This window comes from Nicotiana attenuata, chromosome 5 (genome assembly GCF_001879085.1).
Source record: "Nicotiana attenuata strain UT chromosome 5, NIATTr2, whole genome shotgun sequence".
NCBI lineage: Eukaryota > Viridiplantae > Streptophyta > Magnoliopsida > Solanales > Solanaceae > Nicotiana > Nicotiana attenuata.
In genome coordinates this window covers 2,347,819-2,364,022 of record NC_031993.1, presented here as the reverse complement: position 1 = coordinate 2,364,022, position 16,204 = coordinate 2,347,819, and the positions used below count along the sequence as shown (strand labels likewise).

Sequence of the window (16,204 nt, the reverse complement as noted above, 5' to 3'; positions counted from 1 at the left end):
TTAGGAGCTACTAAAGTACTACATAACTACGAAAACAAAAATACGAAGTTAACATTTTTCTAACACACTACTACTAATCATCTAGAGAAATTCTCACACCCCACACTTAAAGGAGTGCAGTGTCCCCAATGCACAAACAAAACAAAATAATAACGAGGGTGGACAAGAAACTCCCTGAAAGGCCAAATGTCGAATAAATAGCGGCTTACGGGGTACTCGGACTTCCCCAGGCATGGTCCTTTGTGTGGGCATCCCACACTTAGTTCTTACCATCTAGCTCGCTTTTGCACTCTTTCGATGGCTTTGCTGCCTATGCTTATAATCCTACAAAATAAAAACAAACACCAAAAATAAAAGAAAGCAGTAAAGCTGGGTTGCCTCCCAACAAGCGCCTGATTTAATATTGCGGCACGACTTGAACCACTTTTTGCCTCCACCTTGAACTTATGAATTGTACCCCTAACAGAGCATCCAGTATGTGGCTATGCTTCTTTGGTGGGGATACACAAATAAACAGGTCAAGTAATACATTTTTCACTCTATACTTCTCGGCCTTTATATGGGAATAGTAATTTTTTCTCTCTGGCACAATAAATCCAAGAATGTAAGCAGCTTGTACCCCTTCCATTGACTCCTCCAAAGGCTTAGATGACTCGATTTCTATGTCATCATCCAAACACAATATCAAAAAATATTTAGAATGAGGACCAGTACGCCCCAACTTTGGAATTGTATTACTATTTACATCCTCATATTTACATGCACTAGAGTCTTCGAATATAACATTATCTATTCCCTCATATGACTCTAGAACACTCTTCCCAACATTGACATCCTCAAGAAAAATATGGTCTAATGATTGGTATTCTCGTTTTAGCTCCTCAATTTGGTCTAGAAGAATTTTTCCAGCTTCACACAACTCATTATTAAATTGTTGGGCGTTACACACATCAACCTTTTCACTCAAATCTGCATCTAAGTTGCGCACAACCAAGCCAAACTTGTCAATTTCTTGTGCAAGATCAACTTTATCCTTAGACCAGTCATTCACCAATGTTGTTAATAAACAACGTCATTTCGCATATTCCCTTAATCGATAATATTCGTCAAAATACCAACCCTTAGTCCCATATTCAAATTCAGACTTCCAAGAGGTCAATCATAACAAGCCCAAAAAGACGGGCCATAAAAGTCTTCCATCAATCAAGCATTTTCATCAACAACCTTAACTCCAGATATTTCATCCCCAGATGTCATGTTGAGAGAACTATGAACACACTAAGAGAAAATCAAATTGTTAAGAAAATCAAAATATTTACAAAAAGAAAAAAATAAACAAAACCTATAAAGATAAGAGTAAAAGTCTAATATAGAAAAATAAATAAATAGAAAAATTAAAAACTTGAACAGAAATCAATTAAAATCTAAACACAGATAAACAATCAATAACTAAGTCCCCGGCAACGGCGCCAAAAACTCGTTGGTTCCCTAAGTACACGCAAGTATACGTGGCCGTCAAGTAATAAAGTGACTCGAAAGTCGGATGTCGAACCCACAGAGACTTAGATTAACCGTTAAATAAGCAAACTAAAATCGATTTAATGTCCAAGATGATCAAAAGTTTAACTTTTCTATTGCAACTACTATTGCGAAATTTAAACACGTAACCAAGGGAGATATATATTCTAGGGTTGTGGTCGGTTTATCAATCCTATTGATTTTGTAACTACACCTGTCAATCCAAATGATCTATGATTGCTAGTTGACCAGATCGTTTATATAAATAGCATGTTCCCACAATACTATCTGTCTCTCCATAATATATCAACCCTATATTCCTGTGGTATTGAGTCTATCATGAATGAATATAATACAATATTCAACTAAGCAAGATTGTTAGGTATATTCCCATCCTAACCGCAAAATCTTTTCCCGATCCACGGGTTCAGAAACAAGTTCTCTCTAATTCTACTCTAATCTAAACACGGCTTTCCCAAGCATAGTATAGATAGTAAATAGAATTCAACTGCTGGCCAACAATTAAGCAATTATGCATAGAATTAGAGAAACAACCAAAGATGATAACTCGAATTAACGGTAATATAATTAATAAACTTCAATATTCATAAAAACCACAACCCTATAATGTGAAGTTTAGCTCCACATAGACATGGTAGCAAAATGACAATTCATCCAAAGAAACATAAAGATTACTAAGTTTGATTGGAAGAAAGATAGAATCTGATGAATTCCGGCCTCCACGGCAGCTCTGTGCTCTTCCTAGGTCTATAGTATGTCCAAAGTCCGAAAAAATGTTTTTCCATGTATTTATACCAAGTAGGGTTGGGCCTAGACGAAATCTCCCTTTCCTAGCCGAAATAGGAAAACTTGCAAACTTATTGCTTTTCATGCGTCGCACTAGTGCTTTTTCCTTTCAGACCCAAAAAACCTCAGTTTCTTAACTTTGGAAATTACTGACATAAATTACACTAATGCCTCGCACTATGCATCCCATAGTGCCTCGCACTAGTGCATTTCTTCAGCAGTTGCTTCTTCCTTGAATTTTGACGTCCAGAATTGATCCTCGACCCCCGAACACGATCCTGACTTAATACTTTGGGCTTTACTTAGACTTCAAATCTCCAAATAACTCGTATTCATTCCATAACATTTACATAGCTCAGAATCACTCCTACAAGGCATAAAACACGCAATTAGTGAAAAACACTAGCGATTAAAGTTCAAACTCAATTAAAGTGTAGCAAATTAGAGTATAACAAGCGACTAAAATACATAATTATAGCCTACATTCACAGATCCTAGTATTGGTCCTAGTAGCGCTTAAAGGAGATTGCTCGGATCAGATCTATCTAGGAGACTTGAGGTAGACTTGAGGTAGATCTATCTAGAGCCTGCATGATGTTCACAATCCCAGAAGTCCCTTTTTATCTTATTTTTACTTTTTTTTAATCTCTTTTGGAACAATTATATTTCATTTCGGATTATATTTGTAGTATTCTAATTTTTCATGTACTTGTGACTACAGATTTCTGGGATTAGTATAGACCTTGTTACTTATGGATTTATACATGTAATTTAGAGTATTTCAGTCATTAATTATTAATGTTCTACTTTTAAATTGTCAAAATTAGTTAATTCTTTAGCTAATGTTGCTTGCTTAGCAAGTGGACGTTAGGCGCCATTGATAAGTAGGGATTTTGACCACTTATTTGCACCCTTTTACTTTTGTTTTCGCCCAAAAATGCTTAAAGGTATTCCCGAGAACTGATAAAATGTGCTTACTTGTAGGATTATTGGAAAATGAGCCAAAGAGGTGAAAATCAACTCAAGAAGGAGTAATTTTAGACAAGGACTAAAACAAAGCAAAAAAGAGCAAAAAACGGACCGCAGAATATTATGTGCGGTCGCAGACCATGTAGGAACCTCTGACAGATTCTCTTTGCAAAGTGCGGACCGCGCAATTATTGTGCGGCCGCAGAAGATGAGGTTCAGAGAGATGAGATTTTGGTCCTTGAAGAAGTGCGGACCGCACCCTTATTGTGCGGTCGCAGAATTCAAAAGTGCGGCCACACTTAGAAATGTGCGGTCCATAGAAATCTCTCATGTCAAAGCTCAAGCTCAAGAGTGCGGCCGTACTCATAAATGTGCAGTCCACAGAATATGAAGAAATGCGGCCGCAACCCAAAATTGTGCGGCCGTAGAGGTCCATCCTGTCAAGCCAACATCAAAGTGCGGACCGCATACAGAATTGTGCGGTCGCAGAACCTCCGCAGGGGAAATATTGTTCGATAATTTGAGCTGTGTATAAATAGTCTTTTTTTTGGCAAAATTAGGTTAAGTTTGAACACTAGAAAATAGATAGCCGTTTTTCCTTTACTGCTTTGGGTAACTTTGTAATAGTACCTTTACCATCTATTATGAGTATAATCTTATTTTCTTCTTTAGTTTCTTCAATTTTCTCTATGAGTAGCTAAATTCTTAGCTAGGATTGTTACCCAACCCTAGAGTGGGTACCTAATGGGTGCTTGATTTAGGGCTTGTTTGTGATTGGGTGAGTGATATTTAGCATAGTTCTTGCTTGAATTTAAGAATTAATGTTTGCAAACATTGATTCATGCCTAAATGACTTAGTCTCTACTTGAGAAAGAGAGACTAAGTCTAGGAAAACTTGGCTAACAAGGAATTGGGGTGAACTCAAGAAATTGATAGCCCTAATTAAAGGGTTGAATCTAGAGATAGTAAGACCCGACTTGAGCATCTATCACTTGTTTTGTGAATTACCCATTTGGACTTGGGAAAGACAAAATTGGGCAAAACCACTCTAACTACCGAGAGGTCTCGAGTGGGTAAATGCGTGTGATTGCTATATTACACCCCGACCAATCAAACTTTCCCTAAAGCCCATGATCCGTTAGGTAACCACCAAGGTGGAAGTCACGCCCCTAGATCTTTTATAAACCTGAAAAACAACAACACCAAAAATATCGTTCTCTAGCTTTTCATTTACAAACATTAGCATAAAAATTAGAAGTAGGAAGAAATAACCAAACATGTGGAAGTGTATTTTGGGCATATCATACACTTAGTCTAGATATATACCTAATCCAATATAAGCTCTCTATGGAATCGACCCCGACTCACGCTGGGTAATTATAATTGCATCGACTACTTTACAATCCCAATCAGTGGTGTGAATTTAGGCGACATCAATTTTTGGCGCCGTTGCCGGGGAGCTAAAAATAGATTTAGCTATATATTTGGTTTTGTGTGTGATTTGTCTTCTTTTCCTTCCGAGTTACTAATCTTTTTGTGAAACAATTGTAGGTTATACAATGGCTTTCAACAATAATGATCCTCATGGAAACGTGCCATTGGGGGATGACGTGGACGATGACCAAGTTGATGGGGTTCCTCTTGAACCTCAAGCAAATAGACAAGGCCGCCCGCCTTAAGACAACGTTCCCGTTCCACCCCCACCTCCTCCAAGAGCGGAGGCACACCGGGTGTTGCCAAATGAAGGATACGCAAGTGCCATAGTCCTGCCCCGTATTAGGGCGAGAAATTTTCAAATCACAAATGTTATGCTTACATTGTTGGAACAACGGGGTTCTTCACCGGGGCTCCGAATCAAAACTCATACAAGCACTTGAAACGGTTTGTTGACACTTGATGGGGGGGGGGGGTAAACAGACAAACGTCTCCGAGGATGCTTTAATATTGAGGCTATTCCCTTTCTCTCTGCGGGGGAAGGCTTTGGATTGGTTAGAGAGGTTGCCAAACATTCTATCCATACATGGGATGAATTGGCCGAGAAATTCATTTCCAAGTTCTTTTCTCCCGGGCATATGACAACTCTTAGAGATGAGATTCTAGCTTTCAAACAAGAACCCAATGAGCCTTTGCATGAGATATGGAAAAGGTACCGTACTATGGTGAAAGTGTGCCCGAATAATGATATGACGGAGGCTATGATTCAACAAACTTTTTATAGGGGTATCAACACTACCAATCAATGCGTGGTCAATCAACTTGCCGGCGGAAATTTCATGACAATGCCATATGTGGAAGCTTGTGAGATTCTTGATGAAATGGCAGATACTTCATCAGCATGGAAAAGTAGAGTAAACATTTCTCAAGGCGATCCAAATATGATTCACTTGCACAAAGAATTACATGATCATGGGCAGGCAATTGCCAAGTTGACCACCACAATGAATCAACTCGCCAAAGCTCAACTTCAACAAGTGCAATGTCACAAGCAAGTAAATGCAATGGAAGGAGTTAGTATGATGGTAAACTAGGAGTTAGTATGTAGAGGAGACTCAAGAAAAAGTGAACCCGTCTAGGGACCACATCCTCTACATTGTCGAGGAGACTCAAGAAGAAGTGAACCTGTCCATTTTACTTTTGTTTTAGCCCAAAAATGCTTAAAGGTTTTCCCGAGAACTGATAAAATGTGCTTACTTCCAGGATTATTGGAAAATGAGCCAAAGAGGTGAAAATCAACTCAAGGATTAATTTTAGACAAGGACTAAAGCAAAGCAAAAAAGAGCAAAGTGTGGACCGCACAATATTGTGTGAGGCCGCAGACCATGAAGGAACCTCTGACAGATTCCCTTTGCAAAGTGCCGACCGCACAATTATTGTGCGACCGCAGAAGATGAGGTTCAAAGAGATGAGATTTTGGTCCTTGAAGAAGTGCGGACCGCACCATTATTGTGCGGCATCAGAATTCTAAAGTGCGGCGGCACTCAGAAATGTGCGGTCCGCAGAAGTCTCTCATGTCAAAGCTCAAGCTCAAGAGTGTGGCTGCACTCATAAATGTGCGGTCCGCAGAATTTGAAGAAGTGTGACTGCAACCCAGAATTTTGCGGCCGCAGAGATCCATCCTGTCAAGCCAACATCAAAGTGCGGACCGCACACAGAATTGTGCGGCCGCAGAACCTCCGCAGGGGCAATTTTGTCCGATAATTTTAGATGTGGATAAATAGTCTTTTTTTTGTCAAAATTGGGTTAAGTTTGAACACCAGAAAATAGATAGTCGTTTTTCCTCTACTGCTTTGGGTAACTTTGTAATAGTTTATCATTTTAACATTGGATTTTCTTCCCTTTATCATCTATTATGAGTTTATTCTTATTTTCTTCTTTAGTTTCTTCAATTTTCTCTATGAGTAGCTAAATTCTTAGCTAGGGTTGTGACCCAACCCTAGATTGGGTACCTAATGGGTGCTTGATTAGGACTTGTTTGTGATTGGGTAAGTGATATTTAGCCTAGTTCTTGCTTGAATTTAAGAATTAATGGTTGCGAACATTGATTCATGCCTAAATGACTTAGTCTCTACTTGAGAAAGAGAGACTAAGTCTAGGAAAACTTGGCTAACAAGGAACTGGGGTGAACTCATTGATAGCCCCAATTAGAGGGTTGAATCTTGAGATAGTAAGACCCGACTTGAGCATTTATCACTTGTTTTGTGAATTACCCATTTGGACTTGGGAAAGCCAAAATTGGGCAAAATCACTCTAACTACTGAGAGGTATTGAGTGGGTAATTGTATGTGATTACTATATTACACACCGATCAATCAAACTTGCCCTACAGCCTACGATCCTTTAGGTAACCACATAGGTGGAAGTCACGACCCTAGATCTTTTATAAACCTGAAAAACAACAACAACAAAAATATCGTTCTCTAGCTTTTCATTTACAAACATTAGCTTAAAAATTAGAAGTAGAAAGAAATAACCAAACATGTGGAAGTGAATTTTGGGCACATCATACACTTGGTCTAGATATATACCTAATCCAATCTAAGCTCTCTATGGAATCGACCCCGACTCACGTTGGGTAATTATAGTTGCATCGACCGCTTCACAATCCCAATCAATGGTGTAAATTTGGGTGACATCAGCCATCACTGTCCCTTGGTTTGGATTTCAAGTCGTGACAGTAGAAAGTGGAATTATAGTAACAACAATAACAAACCTAATGTAATCCCAAAAGTAAGGTTCAAAGAGAGTAATGTGTACACAGACCTTACCTTACCCTTACCTTATAAAGGTAGAGAGGTTATTTTCGATAGACATTTGGCTTAAGAAATGATGAAAAGAAAACAGTAACAATAATAGGATAAGATGATAAGTAAAGCGAAGCAAAAGAAACAATATACAATACTACAATTCTGCAGATAAGAAATTATGAGACTAATACTAATATAATTGGCATGAAAAGAGACACACTTGATTACCTACTAACCTTGTATTCTAATTCTCAACCCACACTGTCCTATCAACGATCTTGTCTTCGGTAAGATAAAGCTACGCCATGTCCTGCCTAATCACCTCTCTGTAAGTATATATTAGGCCTACCTCTATCTCTCCTCAGACCCGCCATGGCCAACCTCTTGCACCTCCTTACTGGGGTATCTGTACATTTCCTCTTCACATGCCTAATTCATCTAAGTCTCGCTTTCCACATCTTATTCACCACGGAGGCCATTCACACTTTATTTCGAATATCTTCATTTCTACTATTATCTCTCTTGATATGCCCATACATCCATCTCAATATCTTAGTACATCAATTACCATGGGAAATAACGAGGTTGAAAAGTAGGATAATATCACAATTGCAATTCAAACTTGTGAGTTAAGATGATTTTTAACCATCTATGTCCATTGTATGAAGGTTTCATTATGTTAAGGGAATTCTTTAATGTAATATATAAATTTATATTCACTTTATTTGCACGATATGAAAATAATAAAGACAACCCACTTAAATCTTTTTTAATTGTATGTAGCTCCGTTCGTATATATACAATTTATAAGCACATGTAATTGATAAAAATGCTAAGGTTTTTTTTTGCAAAGCCGATGCATGAAAACTTATTAAATTTCTTGCAGCGTTTCACATTCGATAATTCTTTCAAGTATTTGTGAACGACATAGTTCCGATTGATGTGACGCTAGGCGGTATTAACGACAGGCCGAAGGTTTAGAGATATACCCTTGAGTCTAAGGGTTTCAAGTTGAGCAAGACTAAGATAGAGTATCTGGAGTGCAAGTTCAGTGCCGAGTCGGGGAAAGTGGGCATGGACGTGAGGCTTGGATCACAGGTCATCCCCAAGAGAAGTAATTCTAAGTACCTAGGGTCGAACATCTAGGGGGATGGAGAGATCAACGAGGACATTACACACCATATAGGGGTGGGGTGGATAAAATGGAGGTTAGCATCAGGAGTCCTGTGTGTCAAGAAAGTGCCACCATTACTCAAAGGTAAGTTCTATAGAACTGTGGTTAGACAGCCATGTTGTATGTGGCAAAGTGTTGGCCGGTTAAGAACTCTCATATCTAGAAGATGAAAGTGACAGAAATGAGGATGTTGAGGTGGATGTGCAAGCATACTAGGATAGATAAGATTAGAAATGAAGTTACTCCGGAGAAGGTGGGCGTGGCTCCTATGGATGACAAGATGCGGGAAGCGAGGCTCAAATGGTTCGGGCACATGCGAAGGAGGAGCCCTGATGCTCCGGTGAGGACATGTGAGAGTTTGGCCTTGGCAGGTACGAGAATAGATAGATGGCGGCCTAAGAAGTATTGGGGAGAGGTGATCAGACGTGGCATGGCGTTGCTGCAGATTTCCGAGGACATGACCCTTGATAGGAAGGTGTGGAGGTCGAGCATTAGGGTTGTAGGTTAGAATGTAGTCGAGTCCAGGTAAGGCTAGTTCGATAGGATTGGCCTTAAACTACTAATAGTTAATGTTGTGTTCACACTATCATTCCATTTTTTATAGCATCGAAGCTTATTTTCTAGTTTTGTTATTTCATTTCAACTATTTTTAAGTTCTTATGATGCTGTTATTATTTCTTTGGTTTCTGTTTGATGGTAGTAATATATTGTCCCTTCCTTTCTCTGCTCGTCTTTTGCGTTTTCTTGAGCCGATGGTCTTTCGGAAACAACATCTCTACTACTTCGGGGTAGGGGTAAGGTCTGCGTACACACTATTTTCCCCAGAACCCCACTTATAGAATTTTATTGGGTCGTCGTCGTTGTTAATGTTTGAAGTATTTGTTAGTATTCCAATAGAGTTCAAATGAAGTTAACTTTACAAAATGCACAAGTTTTAAATAATTGGGACAATGTTATCAAAACTCCAAGAAATTTACATTATTTTTTGTTTCTTAAGTCATACTCCCTCCGTTCCAATTTATGTGAACCTGTTTGACTGGGCACGGAATTTAAGAAAAAATGAAGACTTTTAGAATTTGTGGTCCTAAACAAGTCAAAAATGGACCAGAGTATTTTTGTGGTTATAAAAGCTTCTCATTAAGGGTAGAATTGTAAGTTTAAGCTAAATTGTTACCAAATTTAGAAAAGATTCATTCTTTTTGAAACGGATCAAAAAAAATAGGTTTACATAAATTGGAATAGAGGAAGTAGCTAACAGGTATAATGGGAATTGAGTTAGATAATTGAAAATTCGAATTCATACTCTTGGGTCTTGGACTATTAGTTGACGATAGTCGATAAATATGCTGACATTTGTCACACCCTTGATTGAGAGACAGAAACCTAATAGTATATACTAATCAATTCTTAAATCTGACTGAAACAGACAAATAACGAAACGAAACAAAACAGCAAGAGACCACGATTGTGATATGCGTAACCCAATAAATCCTTAACTTAAGCAACACTCCACCCTACACTCCCAAGTGTACATTAGCAATTTGAAAATTAATATTTACGTACATAAGCTATTTTAGTGCTTAATTCAATAATTCAATTCTGTCAACTGTAATCTCTGATACTGTTAAATGTTATCCTTCATTATTTGATCAGTTTATACTCTTGCAATTAGTATGTTATTTGTCTTTGTTATTAATGAAAGTTTAACATGAAATCGGCGAACTCTACATTTGTCAGAAAAGATATGGCCACTGTAAGAAAATATTAGACATTTTCAGGCAGAAGTTTAATGAAAATTGCTAATTTCGAATAGTAAACAGAAAATATTCACTTGTTCCCCTGAGATCAATTACAGGAAAGTATATTGTTTGGCAATTACTCTTCCTAAACCTCTGCGCAGACATAAACATACGTGGCAACGAAATCCTCGTCCACGTCATCATATGGTACTGTTTCCCCTAACCTTAACTTTATCATCACCACCAAACCCCAAAAACTGTGTCCCCTTCCCCCAATTCCCCCTCCCCTCATAACTCTCTAGGGTTTCCACTTCATTTCCAATAATTCAACAACCATGGGTTCACTCGCCGATCCCGGCGAACTCGACTCGGTGGCGCCGCCGCCGAGTTTCGACGACTTCCAGCGCCAAACTTCTTTAATGACAAGCTGCACACTCCTCTGGAAAGAGCTCTCCGATCACTTCACTTCCCTCGAACAAGACATCCTCAAGAAATCCGAAGCCTTAAAAGCTAAAATCCAAACCCTAGATTCCGAAACCAAAGCTTCCCTCGACGTCCTCGAAAAACGTGAGAATTCAATGAACGTTTCACTCTCAATTTCTCTTCAGAAGGTTCTCGAAAACAAGCAAGCTGCTATTTTAGCCCTAGATGAGGGTGCAGAACAACCCGAAGTTGATGACTCTACTGGTTTGTATCTAAAATTGAAGAGCTTTTGTGTTAAGATGGATTCTAGAAGCTTCTGGAGGTTTTTAATTGTAAAAAAGAAGGATTTGGATTCACTTAGGGTTGAAATACCGAAAGCATTAGGAGACTGCGTGGATCCGCCGAGGTTCGTGTTGGAATCGATATCGGAGGTGTTTCCAGAGGATAAAAGGCCTAACCCAACTCTTGATTTGGGCTGGGCCTGTGTTTTGATGTTGGAGTCTTTGATTCCAGTTATGATGGACCCGGTTCTGGGAAATGAGAGGAAATTGGTGACGCCGAGTGTTAAGGATAAGGCCACTGAGATAGCGGAGATATGGAAGAGGAGCTTGGATGAAAGAGGAGGGATTGAGAATGTGAAGACGCCAGATGTGCATACTTTCTTGCAGCATTTGGTAACTTTTGGGATAGTGAAGGATGAGGATTTTGATTTGTACAGAAAACTTGTTGTTGGGTCTGCATGGAGGAAACAGATGCCTAAATTGGCCGTCTCTCTTGGACTTGGTGATAAAATGCCTGGTAATTTTTTTGTGTTATGTTATATTATATTGTTCATATTATTGCTTTGGCTTGAGAAATAGGAGTAATTTCTCAAAAAAGCTTGGTGATTTTCCACATCTGTCCAAGCATTGGTAAGAGTGACCCGGTGCTGGAGATAGCAGTACCCAGTGGAATAGTCGAGGTGCACGCAAAATGCCCCGCCACCGCTGTCATATAAAAAAAGGAGTACTTTGTCTTTCATAGTCTTATAATTTGACGAAATAAGCCTAAGTTAAGCGAAATGCATAGTGAACTAGCTGTTTTTGGTCTGGTTGGTCTTCTGTTCAGGTGGAAAAGGTTAACATGTCATAAGTAAATTTTTGGGGAATTTTACCTGTGCTTGTGACTTTTGAGTAGGTCTGCAGTTGAAGGGTCTGGTTAATTTGGAAATTTAGGTGCTTAGTGGCTTTGACTTGAGAGATCATTTTGTTGTTTACCCTTTTTATTCATATCCGTGGTTGAGTTTGTTATGGGATGTTTTCTTGGAGCTAAATTGGACTACTATCTACTGATATCCACTATAGGTGTTAGAAAATCTTTTTTTATAAGGTCCAATGTCTGATCAGAGAAGTGTATCTTTGCAAGGGCTGTATCGTACTCCTTGTTTGAATTGCAGAGCAGCTTCAACAGGTGTCTCCTTGCTAGTCGCTGGCTAAATGGTCTTTTATTTTATGCTAATATGTTTTGCTAATATGAGAGCATTTGTTGGGGTAGTGCAGTGGATTGGAGCTCTGAGATATAGCTGTATCCTAATGATAAGAGTCCTGTTTGATATATGTTGTTCTTTCATGGCTGGTCATCTCCTTGTTCTGGTGACTTAGTTTATATTTTTGTGCTCGAGTTGAATTCTGTATTTTCCGAAGTAAACATCTAAAACAAGTGCAGCTGTCTTAGCAGAGGTAACCTAATGTTTTGAGGTTATTGTAAGCCACATGATGTAGAAGGGATTTACGTTGTTGCCATGCTTAGTGTGAAACTCTTTTTAGCATCAACACTTCCTTGTCCACGCATCCAGCATCTTCTCATTTGATGTGCGTTTTCCTTGCTTCTACTGTGGAAGTACAATATATTTTTTTGGCAATAGGTAGGATTATCCGACTAGATGTGGAAAATATTACATGTAGATGATATATTAGTTATATGAAATTTGTCTTGGTTTGAAATACTAGAAACAAATTATATCTTGTGATTGAGGTGTAGTTGAAATGAACCGCGGAAGCAAAGGGGCACCATATTAAGCCTCATGCCCCCAACAGTTCTTGTTGGCATACTATTTGTGAAGTATGGTGGATGAAATGTTAATCCTTAGTGCTCCACTTTGTGTTGGATCATTGGAAAAGAACACTATGGGGAGCATGTTGACAACAGGATCTAGATCTAATCCTCCTAGGAGAGTACTTTTTGCTTATGTGCACTAACCTACATTTAGGATCTTTCAGTGCATCCCCTGTTTTTCCTATCTAGTTGCTTTCATATTTGTACGCCATGTTAATTGTTTTGTTTGTCTGTAGGTATGCTGGGTAGTAAGTTTAAGGATTCTCACAGTACCTTATATGTGTTTAGTTCATATTTGTCTATGTTACTCCAGCAAATTATTTTTGGTATGTAAGCTTACTGTTGTATCCTCTTCTTGTCTGCAGAAATGATTGAAGAATTAATCAGCCGAGGACAGCAAGTTGATGCCGTACATTTCACTTATGAAGTTGGACTTGCTGATAGGTTCCCTCCTGTTCCCCTTCTGAAAGCTTATCTAAAAGATGCGAAAAAAGCTGCTACTGCAATTCTGGAAGACCCAAATAATTCTGGTCGAGCTGCGGTATCATCCAATTCTTTTTCTCCTGTTATGTATATTTTCATCCAGCTTTCTTGTATCTTGTTTAAATCTTTTCTCCACATGTCTCAACTGTCTTGTTCTACGTTAGTGGTAGTTGGCAATATCTGTCCTGACTCTCTTTCTGCTATCCTCTCCCTGCCTGTGAATGCAGCCAGGTTCAGTCATTTTTATGTGCTCTGATTTGCCAAGATTTGCATATTTTCCCTTTGTTCTTGAAGAGGGTCTAGACATAGTCAGAAGTGTTGCCCTAATCATTTCACCTAATGTTGGAAGAAACTTTAGTTTCTCTCATGCCATTTATGTACTGATGTGCTAATTCGGAACTTTACTGCTGTTATGGTGTATGCAATTCCAGTAAATTAAGTTCATTGTGACAAAGGCGCATGCATGTTATTGTATGGACGATGAAAAACTATATATGATTATTCCAGTTTTACTTATTAATTACTTTTGCATGTTTAACAGCATCTAGCTGCAAAGAAAGAGCAATCAGCAATTCGTTCTGTCCTTAAGTGTATTGAAGAATACAAGCTTGAGGCTGAATTCCCTCCAGAAAACCTTAAAAAGCAGCTTGAGCAGTCGGAGAAGCCCAAGAATGAGAAAAAGAGGCCAGCTGCTGTACCAGCAAATAAAAGAACAAGAGCCAGTAATGTTGGTCCTATGCCTCCTGCTAAGGCAGGCCGTTCAACAAATGCCTATGTCTCATCTTTCCCAGTAGCCCCTGCATTTGTTAGGTCTCCCTCACACACCCAATACCCTGCTGCAGTTCCAGCATATGCTGCACCACCTGCCATCTACGGTAACAGGAGCCCACCTTATCCTTACTCTCCAGAAGCTGCCCCATATCCAGGCACCCCAGTGAACTACTCTCCAGGCACCCCAGTGAACTACTCTCCATATGGTGGCTATGGCAATGGGATGGCCCCAGCTTACCAGCAAGTTTACTACCGATAGACATAACTGGCTCTAAACTGGTGACAACTGATATCATGACCCAATCTGAATTTCTTTTTATATGGTTTGTAATCAGTAATCACTAACCTTTAATGGTAGCTTTATGTGTGTGTTAATTCCTAATTCTGACTTTTATCCTGCTTTGTTGCTTTGCAAATAGCAGGCTGTATTTCTGATATTAATTGAATGTGTAGTATTAGGTGGTTGTGAAGATTAATCAATATGCTAAAACGACTATTAGGTGTTATTGGGAATGACTAGCGAATACCCGGAAATGACTTTAATCTGTTTGAGAATTTTAATTCCCAAGTAACAGCCGATGATGCTGAATATATGCTGTCCCGTAAAAGAATTCTGTTGCATACAATCTTTGAGAATAGATACATGAGGCTGATGGTTTACAGTTGTCTCATTCTTTTGATGAGAACAGTTGGGTTGTTGCTGTCCGATTATAGTATCTCTGGTGAATAGATTGGTTCGTTGTTGCTTCTTCATGTGATGTCTGCCACAAGCAGATAACGAAGATGATGAACCTCTCGGTTATTCTCTTTTTGCCAGTTGCCTTTCGAGCCTTCTAAATATCTCTTAAAGAATATTCTCAACTGTAGTGTTGCACTTCTTTATGTTTGATCGTTTCCAACTCAGTTACTTTGATCATTTCCAACTTCATGACTTGGTTAGTCTGATCATTTCCAACAAAATAACGGTCTGTTATTGCTACGTCTCTCTGGCAGTGACATGCTTGGTAAGTTTGAACCATGGGAAATGGGAATATGCTGCAAGTCTGGAGGATCATCTTGGGTCCACTTCATCCTTAAAAGATAAAAAGAAAGAGATTATCTTGGATATCTATTGTGTTATAGTATCAGGAAGCTTTCATGAACTTGCATGCGTGAATTAGGAGAGAAAACAGGAAAAAATAAATGAGAGAGCATGTGAAAAACAACACTCTGTATTAAAGTTTGCACAAACACCATATCTGTCCGGCATGAGAATTGTATCCGTAACATAGCATTTCAGTTGCCCACAAATTATTATATCTCGCAGAGTCAGGAATCAATCAAATAACATTTAAGTAGTTTAGTTCTTTTTGTTTATGGATTCGGTTTATTTGGATATCGTCTCAGTTTCTGGAGGGCTCGACTGTTTTTAAAATTAAAGATGTATGAATGTTAATGCATATCTAACTATTTAAATGGACTAATGTCTTTAAATCTGAAGATTGGTTTAGTTTTATATGACTATTTAAAGTTGAAATTTTAATAATTAAATACACTTTAAAAGTTAGCTGTAATGTTAGTTGGTAATGATGGGTGTGAAATGGCTAACTTGTCGTGATAATAATTGGTGGAGGAGGCTAGCAGTGGTTGTCGTACAATGATGGCTAGTGATGATTGTGAAGTGGAAGAAGCGGGTGCTGGTGGAGGTGGCAGACGCAGGTGGTCGTTGGCACAAGTGATAGTTTCTACAGTGGTTGTACAATAAAAGTGGAGGAGAAAGTTGGTTTTCTTAAAAAACTGAGCGTCTTAATAATCTAGATAAGTAAGATCTATCCAGAGCAAATAAGTGACTGCCAAAAAAAAAATACTCCCTCGGTTCATTTTTACTTGGTACATTTTAACTTTTCACGCCCCTTAAAAAATAATAAATGAAAGTGCATAATTTACCATGGTACCTATATTAATTGACGCATATTTTATTGGATTTGAGAAAATGATTTGAA

At 38.6% G+C, this 16,204-nt stretch overlaps 1 protein-coding gene across 1 annotated transcript; it reads left to right on the top strand.

Annotated features, from left to right (window-relative positions):
- Window positions 10,509-14,698, top strand: LOC109225172 (FRIGIDA-like protein 4a). The gene is made up of 3 exons (XM_019389761.1): window positions 10,509-11,672; window positions 13,334-13,509; window positions 13,993-14,698. The coding sequence occupies exons 1-3, from the start codon at window positions 10,787-10,789 to the stop codon at window positions 14,479-14,481; spliced, it is 1,551 nt and encodes a 516-aa protein (XP_019245306.1). The 5' UTR covers window positions 10,509-10,786; the 3' UTR covers window positions 14,482-14,698.

What these genes read in the sequence shown, in the direction of transcription:
- LOC109225172 (XM_019389761.1), top strand. Translation starts at nt 10,787, where the DNA reads ATGGGTTCACTCGCCGATCCCGGCGAACTCGACTCGGTGGCGCCGCCG. An exon ending in ACTTGGTGATAAAATGCCTG is followed by an intron (nt 11,673 to 13,333) that starts GTAATTTTTTTG and finishes TCTTGTCTGCAG; the next exon opens with AAATGATTGAAGAATTAATC. An exon ending in ATAATTCTGGTCGAGCTGCG is followed by an intron (nt 13,510 to 13,992) that starts GTATCATCCAAT and finishes CATGTTTAACAG; the next exon opens with CATCTAGCTGCAAAGAAAGA.